Source organism: Wasmannia auropunctata, unplaced genomic scaffold (genome assembly GCF_000956235.1).
Source record: "Wasmannia auropunctata unplaced genomic scaffold, wasmannia.A_1.0 LD334880.1, whole genome shotgun sequence".
Lineage (NCBI taxonomy): Eukaryota > Metazoa > Arthropoda > Insecta > Hymenoptera > Formicidae > Wasmannia > Wasmannia auropunctata.
Window position 1 is genome coordinate 2,570 of NW_012028010.1, and position 12,852 is coordinate 15,421.

General features: G+C 31.4%; 2 protein-coding genes across 2 annotated transcripts; both read right to left on the bottom strand.

Annotated features, from left to right (window-relative positions):
* Nucleotides 1–2,385: 2,385 nt before the first annotated feature.
* On the bottom strand, nucleotides 2,386–4,111 carry LOC105457867 (ctenidin-1-like). The gene is made up of 3 exons (XM_011702774.1): nucleotides 3,760–4,111; nucleotides 3,557–3,683; nucleotides 2,386–2,751 (listed from the first exon to the last, which is right to left on the bottom strand). Exons 1-3 carry the CDS (start codon nucleotides 4,064–4,066, stop codon nucleotides 2,595–2,597), a joined length of 591 nt encoding a protein of 196 aa, XP_011701076.1. The 5' UTR covers nucleotides 4,067–4,111; the 3' UTR covers nucleotides 2,386–2,594.
* Nucleotides 4,112–4,207: 96 nt separating this feature from the next.
* On the bottom strand, nucleotides 4,208–6,914 carry LOC105457938 (glycine-rich cell wall structural protein 1.8). The gene is made up of 4 exons (XM_011702911.1): nucleotides 6,837–6,914; nucleotides 5,245–5,886; nucleotides 5,080–5,100; nucleotides 4,208–4,554 (listed from the first exon to the last, which is right to left on the bottom strand). Exons 1-4 carry the CDS (start codon nucleotides 6,898–6,900, stop codon nucleotides 4,208–4,210), a joined length of 1,074 nt encoding a protein of 357 aa, XP_011701213.1. The 5' UTR covers nucleotides 6,901–6,914.
* Between the last annotated feature and the right edge of the window lie 5,938 nt (nucleotides 6,915–12,852).

Consider the following 12,852-nt stretch of genomic DNA (forward strand, 5'->3'; position numbering starts at 1 on the left):
TTTGTATAAGAATAATTAAAATTCTAAGTTTGAGTAACATAATATATAATATAATATGATAAATTAAAAAGAAGTGCCAGTATAATAAAATTGCATTTGAATAGATTTATACTTTTTCCATCAAGAAATATCCAAGTTAACTTTATTGTTACACAGTTATATTTTGTGCACGTATAAGTATGGAATAGAATATACAATATACAAACAATATACATAACCCGGAACAAAGTCGAAGACTGTGTTACTCGCCGGAAATATTCGTAATCTGAGAGAGAACATGATTTTCAAATGCGCAATTTTTCAAGAATAAAGTCCCAGCAGTCTCGAAAGGTGGGTGTAGCATGGACACGCACCACAAATTGTATATTCGCAATGCAAAAAGTGAATGTTGCTATATAGTTTACATCCACTTCTTCAGGGGATGTTAGTGCGAGGGCATTTTGAGGTAAAATGCAAAAAGCATGTCCTTTCTCAGGTTTCTCTCTGCTGCGAATACAAGCACATTATGTGTTTGCGCGGAGACAATTTTATACGTGTTTTTAAATTGCTTGCTAAGAGCGCGGCAAGACATTTGGAGATTGACATCGAAATGTTCTACGAATGGCATTGACTACGTTAGAATTAGTGGCCCGTAACTATAACATAATTGCGCCGTTCAAAAGAAAAATTTTGGTCAGAATTTTATTATTATATATTATAGCGTGTGTGTCATACGAACGATGGAAAAAAGCGATAAATTGTGGAGTCGAAACGATATATATGCGTACAAAAGAAGTATATATTCATACAGTACCTTCTTGGGAAAAACCGTTTATATCATCGATTAGGTAAGATTATCATATATATACATAAAAAGTGTATATGTATATAAAAAGCTATTATGAATTATTCATGAATTACTGTAAATACTAATAGTCTGAGAATTGTAAGTTAAATATATGTATCGTGTATATATATCGTGACTCATATAGTTGGATTGATCAATTGCCGATGTAATTATATAAATTATAAAAAATAGAAAGAGTAATACATTTCTTCTAAAATCATAAATTATAATTTACAAAACATATTGTTGGTCGGTGCCATTAAAATTTTTTGAAACATTTGTAAAAAAATGAATATCTACTAATCTAATATAAATTTTTTAATCATGTTAAATAGCTAGCTAGATAACAATTTATATATAAAGTAAAAAGCGCGTTCAATATATTAATTGCCCATGGTGAAAATATCAATATTTATAATATGATATTACCTATGAGGATATGATTTTATGTAATTATATAAAAACAGAAAGAAGGGATTTTGTTAAAAAGTATAGGCACAAATTCTGTTGAATGTTAAAGATCTAAAAATAATTTTGTTCTTTTCGTGTATTACACCATATATATTTTATCATTATGTTATTATAATAATAAAAAAAGTCTATTTGCGTACAAAATATATATATATATATTTATTTATACATACATATATATATATATATATATATATATATATATATATACATATATATCCAAAGACGTAACACAACGTACAAAAACTTTTACTGTTCAGAAAATATATGCGTTAACTGTGTTAACACACTCGCTGGCGAATAGTTACGCTGCGAAATAGCAAGGAAATAACAAAAGGATTTACGATCATCATGGAACCGGATTTGCAGTCTCGACGAATGCAAAACGGGTCTTGATGTACCGTCAGACTATTACAATCACTGATGAGTTACGCAATGTGATTAGCAAAAATAGCGAATTACATTGAGATTTGATGAGTATTCATTAGCGATGAAAAACTGATAAGAAACCGGTTTTTCCGGTTAACGCATTAATCGAAAACGGCATTAACTAACGAATAATTTTATTAAGTAGCGAGGCAACATAACAGGCATTATATGATTTTACACGATCGGTACTATATGATAAGAGATTCGAAAGAAACCGTATATATTTATATTCTTATCAAGAGATTTTAAAGTGCTAGATGATCAGATAATTTAAGATTCAATAAAGATTTTATTTAACTATAGTTAGAAATAGAAGTAGAACGCGATAAAAATGCAATTTCGACGATTAACATCGTAGTTACTAATTTCTGAACTAGATAATGGCATATTCGATCTATACATTCTTAGATCGTCGATATTCTATAAATGAGAAGCGAATAAATTAAATTTTTCCATTGCTGAAAGTGGATAAACAGTGGATAATCATTTTATTTGACATAAATCGTTTCAAGAGATTTTCTAAGTCAATTGGAAATACACGAGAATAAATGGTCGGAAGTATTTCCGATGTCCATTTGAATACTGATTACAGAATAGTGTTTCTCATGTTTTTCCTTTAATTGGGACTGGAAAACATCAATAAAGCACTCACACGAGAATGTTATATAATTTCATGGATTTATTTTAGGCGTCACATCACGCTTGACGATTAGGAAATAAATAAACCGTAGACCTCAAATTACAGGTACTACGTTTATGTCAAAATAGGTATTTGTATAATCACAGCTACAGCATCTTCGGTCGTCGGGAAGATCTCTAGCAAAGCGGCAACCAATTTCCGAAAAGTGGTGAAAATTAAATGCGGGATTTACGCCGGGATTTTACCGGCTTTAACGGAGTAAGTACCTTTACCGGTACTGTCTATGTTCGCCGCGCTGCTGCTGTAAACTCCTTTGGCCCCCTCGACAGTACCGCTCTGGCTTGTACCGTCATCGGTTTCGCCGAAACTACCACGGGAGAATAGACTGCAAACAAAATCATATGATTATCAAAAAATTAATATCTGTTATCAAGACAAACTCAATATTGACTTGAAAATTCCATGTAATGAGTACTTCTAAATTTTTATGTGACAAGTCCAGGCATGGATCTCTTCTTTCTGACACTGTTTTTCATATTTTCTTATTGAAATAACATTAGAGTTTTATAAAAATAAAACAGTAACACATTTTTTTAAATTATTGAAGATGAAAAACTGTTTAATATTTGACATTTCGTGCGAAACATATAAAGTTAAAAATACACCGATTTATAGCATTAGCTGTTTCGGCTCGTTTTTGTCGACTTATGTCTCATCAAGGCATATTTGTTCAATAAATTATCATGTTTTGCCATTTCCATAACCAGCCGCATTTACATATTATCGATTATATGATGAACGGGAGGGAGGGAGGAGGAGTTACGGAAACATTCAGTCTTACAAATAAGAAACTTGTTTACCTTGAAATTTCTGTTGAGAAAACTCTACTCTGTGTGGATTGATTCACACAAAATTCTGATGTCATTACAATTGCTGAATCATAATTATTTTTCTTGCAATATTTAAAACTATTTCAACTTCGAGATATTAATTTCAATGCTCAGTCAAATTGGAAATTTCGATATTTTCTTCAATCTTCTCTTACGATTTTTTTAAATAAAAAAAAATTGAAGCCTCAATATATAATAAATTGTTTTCAAGTTATGGGCAATCGAGATTGGAAATTATTGAAATATTCTTTCAAGTTTTGTAATACATACACTTGTATATATATTTTTGATAATACATACTCTACTCCCGGTCCACTGTGACCGCCGTGGCCTCCACTTCCGGCACCGGCATTTGCGCTTGCACTAGCGTGGGCATTAGCACTACCATGTCCGCCGCCACCACCACCGCATGCTCCACCAGTACATCCTAAAATATAAAAAATAATCACATCCATCTGTATCAGGTAACATCTAAATTGTCATTCAATTTTTACTCAAATCACCTCCTAGACCTCCGTGTCCACCGCCTAATCCTCCTGCTCCACCGTATCCACCACTTAAACCTCCTCCGTGGCCACCTAAAGTTCCTCCATGTCCACCGCCAAGTCCACCAGGACCATGTCCTCCGCCATATCCTCCACCACCTAATTCATCGCGGGATATCAGTATTAATTCAACCTTTTGATGTATCTTTTTAAAAATATTATCATTATGCATGTTATCAAAATTTATATGGAATATTTCAAAACTTGAAACAAATATAAAAAATAGAATATGTACATAAGTTTTTGGAATTATTAAAGACGCCATTAAAGTAATAAAAGTATGTCGGAGAAATAAAAAATATAAAAATTAAGAAAGAAAGGTCTTTTATATTTCAATTAAATATATACATTCTAATGGTATAAATAAGTTATATATATAATAAGTTATAATATGTATATATTTTTCCTAACGTTCACCTCCATAACCGCCGCCTGAACTGCCGGCACCACCGTAACCACCACCAGCACCATGGCCATCTCCACCGTGACTACCGGTGCCATGGCCACCTCCACCGTAACCACCTGCACTAGAACCAGCCCCGCCATAACCACCCCCACCACCAACACCACCAACACCACCACCATATCCTCCGAGGACACCACCACTACCGTGTCCTCCGGGACTTCCACTTCCTCCATAACTGCCAGCACCAGCGCTACTTCCACCGTAGCCACCGGCACCAGACCCACCTCCACCATAACCACCTCCTAAACTTCCACTAGTTTTACTGACTCCGCCTCCACCATGACCATCTAAAATGCATATAATGTATAAAAAGCTCTATATGTGTATAAAAGCTCTAAAATGTTTTTATTAGAAACATGAGAAATTATTACTACAGTTTTTACAACAAAAACTAGAACAAAAGCCTTTGTTTTAAACTAACTACACAGTTTTTCAAAATTATCTTTATTATATTATTGTATATCTCTCAATTATCTATTTATTTAGCATTTACATATTTATATTCTATATAAGACAGATTAGTAACTATAATTAATTAAGCGTGATTGTCTATTCGATTATATTCATTAATTCTATGTTATTTCTAGGGTGCGTAAATTTTTCAGTGTAGATAATATTTCTGTCAATTTAATACTGTACTAATTAATTTTATTAGAATAAGAAAAAGCAAATTGAATATAAATTTAAATTATTACTAAGTATTAAATTCTAATTATCACACATAGGTACATATCTATATATATATATATATCTACGTTCTATACACATAAAATTATTATATGAACAATGTTAATTTTTTATTTTGAACTTACCACCACCATATCCTCCAAGTACTGAAAAAAATTATGAAATAATCTAGATAATGTGTTGGCGATATATGCTTTTTATGAATTAAATATGTCGAGGAGTCGTAATAAGAAAAGAAATTAATTATTGATGAAATTGTTTAAAATTAATGCAAATAAAGAGTTAATTACCATATCCACCGCCCCTATGGCCACCTCCGTGCCCGCCTCCTCCGTATCCACCGCCACCTCCGTATCCACCGTGTTCACCACCACCTCCATATCCACCGCCGCTGTGTCCACCGCCATATCCACCATGACTACCACCGCCACCTCCGTATCCACCGCCGTTGTGTCCACCGCCATATCCACCATGACTACCACCGCCACCTCCGTATCCACCGTGTCCACTTCCACCGCCAAGTCCGCCGTGGCCACCACCTCCATAACCGCCAGGGCCACCTCCTAGACCGCCGCCACCACCGTGTCCAATGCCACCCCCGTGTCCACCGCCTCCCCCGAGTCCGCCGTGTCCACTACCACCTCCGAGTCCGCCGTGACCACCGCCACTTTCAAGTCCTCCGTGTCCACCGCCACCTCCGAGTCCGCCGTGGCCACCGCCACCGCCTCCGTAACCACCATGACCACCGCCTCCATATCCACCATCTGTCAGAGCCGAGGATTGTCCACCTGCCGAAGCACTACCGACAGCTTGAGAATTGGTTTTGGAGTAACTGCTACCACCACCACCGTACGAGCTTGCGCTGGCCGAACTGCTAGCACTGCTGGAAGCGAAGCCTCCGCTGTAACGCTTCAAACGCAGTAATTCAACTTCTGCAACAAATTGAGAAGATTATTTTTACATTACTAATATAAATTAAACTAAACTTAAAGCAAAATCACTAAAAAAGTAACTTTAAATAAATGACAAATTCGTTTACAGAAATATATATATATATATATATATATATATATATATAAAATATTTCATACTTTTTTATATATATTTTTTCTTCATGCAGCAACAATGTATAACTATTTTAATATTAATCGGAAATTAAAGTGTATTTAAGCGAAATGTTCGATTATCTTGGATCAGAGTTCAAGTATTTACAAACAACAATTATCTATGTATATATACGATTGCAACAAATTTTTATAGCATAGATTTGTTATCGATTTTTCAGAAAAAAATCTAAAACTTGCGACCACTTCGTATTTTTATATGCTCTTTCTATGAAAAATAATCGCAAAGCTGTTGTGAAAAAGAAGGCGCGCATTACACATATATATTTATGAATGTTACGTCACGAGAAAAGATTATCACCATCTCACTAATAGCAAAATCTTGGAAACATAAACTGACATTTTGCGCAATACATTATATCTTGTAAATATCGTTGATTGTAATTTTGATTGATTGTAATTTTTAATAAAAACAATGTATATGTCATATAATTTTATTATTTTACTGTTTAACACGTTTTTGTTGCTTGTTATGTAAAATATATATTCTGTTTTACGCATATATATAAACATATATATTAGGATAAGAAAATATTTTTTTTAATAATAATACATATACCCAAACATTTTTCTTTTATATACATATTCTAAAGATCAGAGAGGTGAATTTCTCTTTTTGTAGCAAATACACGCTCTTCTTATTTAAAGAATAAAAATGATAATAAAACCATACACAACATATATATATTATAATTAGTATAAGGCAAGAGACATTTAAAATGATGATGACAAGTTGACAGAAAAAAAAAATAATTTACCTCGTGCTTGGACACATGCTGCAAGTAGCAAGGCCAAAAGGCCGATCGCCCGATACTGCCACATGACGATATCTTTCTGGTTTCTGTCCCGATCGGCCGTCAAGGTTTTATATCTTACCTCCCACTCCGACCACTCATTCCTTCCTAAAACACTGGTTGCTTCGTCGGACAGATCGGATTGAAGAGCAATGGGAGCAAAAAAATGCGTCGGATACGTGGCCAAGGCTAAGATAGTCGACGATAAGCACGTATTATCCTGGTCGAGAAGCCACGTGGACCTGTCATCGTATCTTCTATAACTATAATATTCTATTTTATCTGACGGTGAATTGGTACTTTGTTACAAAACACAATGTAAACGAAATTCGTCTTCAGAAAGTATTCTAAGACATTTTCTAAATAGTACTCTAATTTATCTATCGGTGAACTAGCACTCTGTTGCAAAACACAATATAATGTAAACGAAATTCGTCTTCAGAAAGTATTGTAAGATAAATACAATGGATTGCAATTCTAAAAATAAGCAAATCTAATGAATCAATCCTTGTAAAAAAGAAGAATCCAAATGTAAGCAAAGAAAATTTCTTGTAAGAATAATTTATGCTGAAACAATAATTTGTACCGCAGATAGATTACGTCTACCTTTTCAGAGAAATATAAAAAATAGAGGAAATTTCGCTTGATTACATATACAAAAAATGTATATTTATTACACAATTTAAATAAAGAAGCCCCTAGAAGGCAAAGCAATATCTGAAAATAAAAGATTTAATATCACGATATCAACAGATATGACAAAGACACTTTCTCGTGTCTAATACAAATTGCTAATTTGCTAGCAAATTTATCACATATTTACTAGTGCTGTGAGCATGTGCTAAATATGCATTAAATATATGTTTGGTCATTGACATTGTCAATGATTTAATGATTACTGCTTCAAATAGCCATGACATGGGACATGACACATCTAAGCCGATAATGTAAAATATTTACGAAGGTCATTTGCAGCCTCCAGCGGGGATTTATCTCGATGAATCTCAATGTCGTTTTATGGATTTATCATTTATGCCAATCGTTAATACGTCGTAATAAAGAGGTATATTCATTTTGTCAATAATAATTGTAATTTTTCAATTTTCACAACAATTACTGTATAAGGAAACAAACGTATGTAATCTTTCAAAAGAAAATATAAAAACATTAACGTAGAACTCACAATCAGTATTGCTTTCAATATTTTAAGGTTTCCCAATATTTGACAAATGTTAAACAAATAATTATGTATTTTAAACGTGCTAATGCAAAAATATGATTATTAGAAAATATAAAAAATATCTTTTTATAAGAATCTATGTAAAAAATCTTTACTTCTGTTTAAAATATTATTAATTATAGATTTATTTTCTATTTTGTAAGACTTATGTGTCTTATTGTTTATAAAAACTTAACTATTTAATTCATTATTAAGTTGTAAAGAAAAATAATTTTAAAGGTAAAATTAAAAAGAAAATTAAAAGCATTTCATTATTTTTAAATATTATGTGTCATAAATAGACAACATTTTAACATTATTTAACATTATTTTTTATTAACATAATAATGTTACTGATACAGTAAAAAAATTCATTAAAGTAATAAATACATAATCTAACAAAAAGTAATATAACTATATGGAATTCACATTGCAGCACAATAAATATTAAAATCGAATCCTTGATAAATTTATAAGCATAAAAAATAGCTAATCTTATAGATCATTGTAATAAATCTTGCAAATGCATAGAGATAATGATTGCACCTAATATTTATCGCATATTATGTAGTTCTAGAGTAAAGTAGATGTAAAATGTATATATGTAAAATAGTCTTGTTACCAGTTCTGGCATAAAATACCTATAAGTCAATATTTCGTAAAAATTATAGTTTCTATTTTTCTGTAAGTTGCAAGGTAAGAATAAAACGTGATTACTTAAAAATTAATATGCATTCTTAACGTATCCTTAGTTGCAAATCAATGCGTGTCATTAATGATAAGACAGGTTGCATTTTATTTACTTAGATTTCAAATGATCATACGAGTGATACGTGTACATATGTGGTTCTACGAAATACATATTCTACGAAGAGTACATCGATCAAATCCGCTATGTAAAATAAATTGTAGGAAAAATATTAAATATAAAGCGCATTCTTTTTCTACCGCAATGCCAGATAAAACTTCTCGACTTTTTCTATTTATACTAAAAGCGTTTGTCGCGTGTTCTATTAGAACCGCAAATTTCTCGGGACTAATTTGTTTTTTTATCTGCATTATTATGAAACACTTATCAGTAATCATTTGATTTGTGCGTAAAATAATTATGAAATAATTTTAAATTAATAAAATATGATATTTTGCCAGAATAGTCTTTTGTTTTTCAAATTATTATTTTCTGAGAATTTCGCGCGCGTTATATTTTTACATTTTCACATTATCACAATTAAAAAAAAAAAAGGGGAATCACGGCTTAAAAGATTAAAGTGACGCGTATAATCAAAATAGTCAAGCGAGATAGTTCGTGGCTGCCGTCATCGGGGTGACTTTTTGATATTTTCTCGACGGACTGATTTATGTCTTGCGTACTTAGCGCAAAGTGAACGACATGCAAAAACAGATAATTATTTAATAAACTTATCTCACGAGCGCTCGTCTGACTGCAAAAATCGTCATGCGCTTATATCAAAAGAATCTACGATAACTTCCACTTAACGTTTAAATATTGACTCGATTACTATGTGTATGCTTGACGCAATTTCAATTTCCATATAATATGTTATTAATGAAAAAATTGTGTTAAACAGTTCCTTCTGCGTAAAATGTTTTTAAAGTGTCATAAATCCTTCATCTTGCTGTCTGAATGAAAAAATAATAGCTTTGACAATTATTTTTCTTATGCAAAAATTATATATAGTTAACAGAAACCTCACATTTAAAGAAAAGGAACTACGAAGATTTATAAATTTATAAGTCACCATATGTTGTTTTTTTTTCAAGTCGAAGATCAAATTAGACAAATGAATAATTATCTTAAAACTTAATTTTTTAATCCTGTGTATCGTTGTATCGGATATATATGTATATATATGATAAATGTTCAAGGAATTTTATTTGTGCTACGTATAATTTAATGTACAGTATGATTGATTACATTATTGTGATTACACAATTAAATTCGCGAGATAGGTCAATAATATAATGATTAGCAATTAATGGACTGTGAGATCATGTATTTTGCTAATCTTGTATGACAGGATTAATTTATATTTTAACGAATATTTACCTACAGATATTAATAAAGCAGTGTTAGAATTATGTTTGTTCAATGTGTATATTTGCAAGTATAAAGTGATTTTAGTTTTGTTTTTCAAATTTAAATATATACCAAATTTTTGCTTAAACTAATGAAAACGATAAAAATCTACAATTAAATGTTTACGAAATAAAAAAATAAATATGTTTAACCATAGATCTTGAACATAAATAAAGTTTTTTAAGTATATTTTTAGACAAACATTTAAGTAACTTTATAAAGTACGAATAGAATAAAAAAAAAACTGAAGGATCAATAAAACATAATTACGCAAAACAAAACAATATATCAATAAAATAATAATAAAATACAATGCAAGTTATCCATTAAATATTAAAATAATATTATTAAATATTAAAATATTAAAAGTGATGCTGAATATAAATCTTTTTTCTGAAATAATCATTCCTGTACATCGCCAAGATCATAGATAATTAATATTGAATTTCTCACATCGAACGATTGTCTTTGTTGATATCGGTGCAACAACTATTGGGCATTGATCGTTAATCATCTTTGATGTCCCAGACATTTAACCGTGGAAACGCATATTTTTTAAGATCTGAAATAGATACTTTTCAGCCAGCTCAATTTCCGGCAAGAAAATCAATTTAAACGTTTATGCACGCAAGAAAAACGAAAAAAATAGATAAATCTTACAAACGATAATTACGGATTGTGGAAACATCGTAACTATACGTTAAGCTTACGTTACCTTTTTTGTTATTGCGGATAATTTGAACAATATTCTTAATTATTCATATGTATAACTGTATATAATCATCGGAACGAGAACGAGAGAGAAAAAATAAGCAAGCGATTTGTATGCCCTTTTAAATTGCACAAGCGCTGCGGAAGTAGAATACACTTATGCATAGAATTGAAGAATTTATTTGCGTTTGCTATTACGTCACTCTTGGTTTGCAGTTATTTTATCGACTTATCCTAAATATTCTGCAAAAAAAATATTTGTTTTTACAAACTAAACAAAACTGTTTTAAACAAAAAACTTGTTTTTACAAATAGAAAAAATTTTTTCTTTTTGTTAATTATAATAGAAATGTCTAACTTTATCTCCGTCTAACTTCTTCGCGGAACATGTTCTTCCAACAAAGATCGAGTTATTGAAAGCAATTCCATTTGCAATCGTGAACATTAATTTAAAAAATGTATCGCATGTAGTCATTAACGCTGCTTAATTAACGTAAGAACTTGCAAATAAAAAAAGATGCCGTTATCTGATTTTTTTAAAAGATCGATTTCCTCGATGACGGAATGAAAAAAAAAACGTAACTGTTGACTCTGTTGAGTGAGACAAACGGCCTTCTTGTCGTGATTATATTACACATTTTGACCTCTATCTTGCGCGTCAGATTTCAATGATTATTCATAAAGCGCGTGAACGGCGCGCTTGTTAAATCGCCGCTCGACGATCCTCCACATTCGCTTGTGAGATAATGGTAATCATGAAAGAAAAAAGCGCACTTACGATGCCAAAACTCATTAAGTTCATTACCGGTTCGTACAGCGGATCAGAAACGTTTTAGCATACATTACGGATAGCTTTTTTTTCTCACGTTTGACGCATACGCGCGATTTACGATCGAGTGACGCGACGCCGCCACCGCCGCGTATTTTCGATCGTGAAGTTACTCATAAAGATAAATACACGGCTACATCAGCGGGATCATTACGATTATTTTTATTTTTGTTACCTCATTACAGGCATCGTTCGCACGGAAAGGCCGTCTCTCGCGAACCAACATGGAGAGACGTACGTTATTTCCCAAGAGATTAATCTGTAATTTTAATATACAGAGTGTCTCGATAATATCGGATATTTTTTTATGCAGTATTCTTGGCAATATTCTTGGCATTTTTTCTATTCTTATAAAATTCGTTTTAATTAAAAAAGTTCGTGTTCGTCTATTTAACATACAATTAAATTGGTCGAGGAATTAATTCGGTTTGATTTTCGGACCGTCATTGTATAGCAAGTAAAATAACACATTCTAAATTTGGACCTAAGTCTCACGTCTTCACCGAATTAGTCGGATGTAGTTACGTAACATGGAACCAGAGCGCTATAAAAATAGACTTTTTTATTTCATCCGCTTCAGACAAAAGAAAAACAACACAATCAAAATTCCGCTGTAGCACTATAATGAAAGCAATTATTGACTTGCGTTTTATCCTAATAATTTGCCAACATGGTACAATTATTTGGATATAAATAGGCATTATTTAGATATAAAATATATTTAGTAGGTGTAAATTTCTTTATCTTCTTTAATATTGTAATATAATTAAAATAATAATTATATATCATATGACATAATATGTAATATTTTATTATAATTATTAATAATTATAATAAAATATTAATATTATATACATATTATAATATAATAATATTCTTTTGTAAATTTTGCTTTGTCGTACATAATATATATTGATATGTTAAAAAGCGTTTAAGGAAAACCGCCGATGAATCAGTTTGATTGAAAGATTTTGTGGTGATGCGGTATACATATACATATACACGTATTTCACGAGAATTGTATAATTAAAATACAATCCGTACTCTCTCCATATTCTTTGTCTCTTTTAATATCTCCTAGAAAATAACCATTATTTTCAGTCAGAAAAAAATGCAGGCGCAA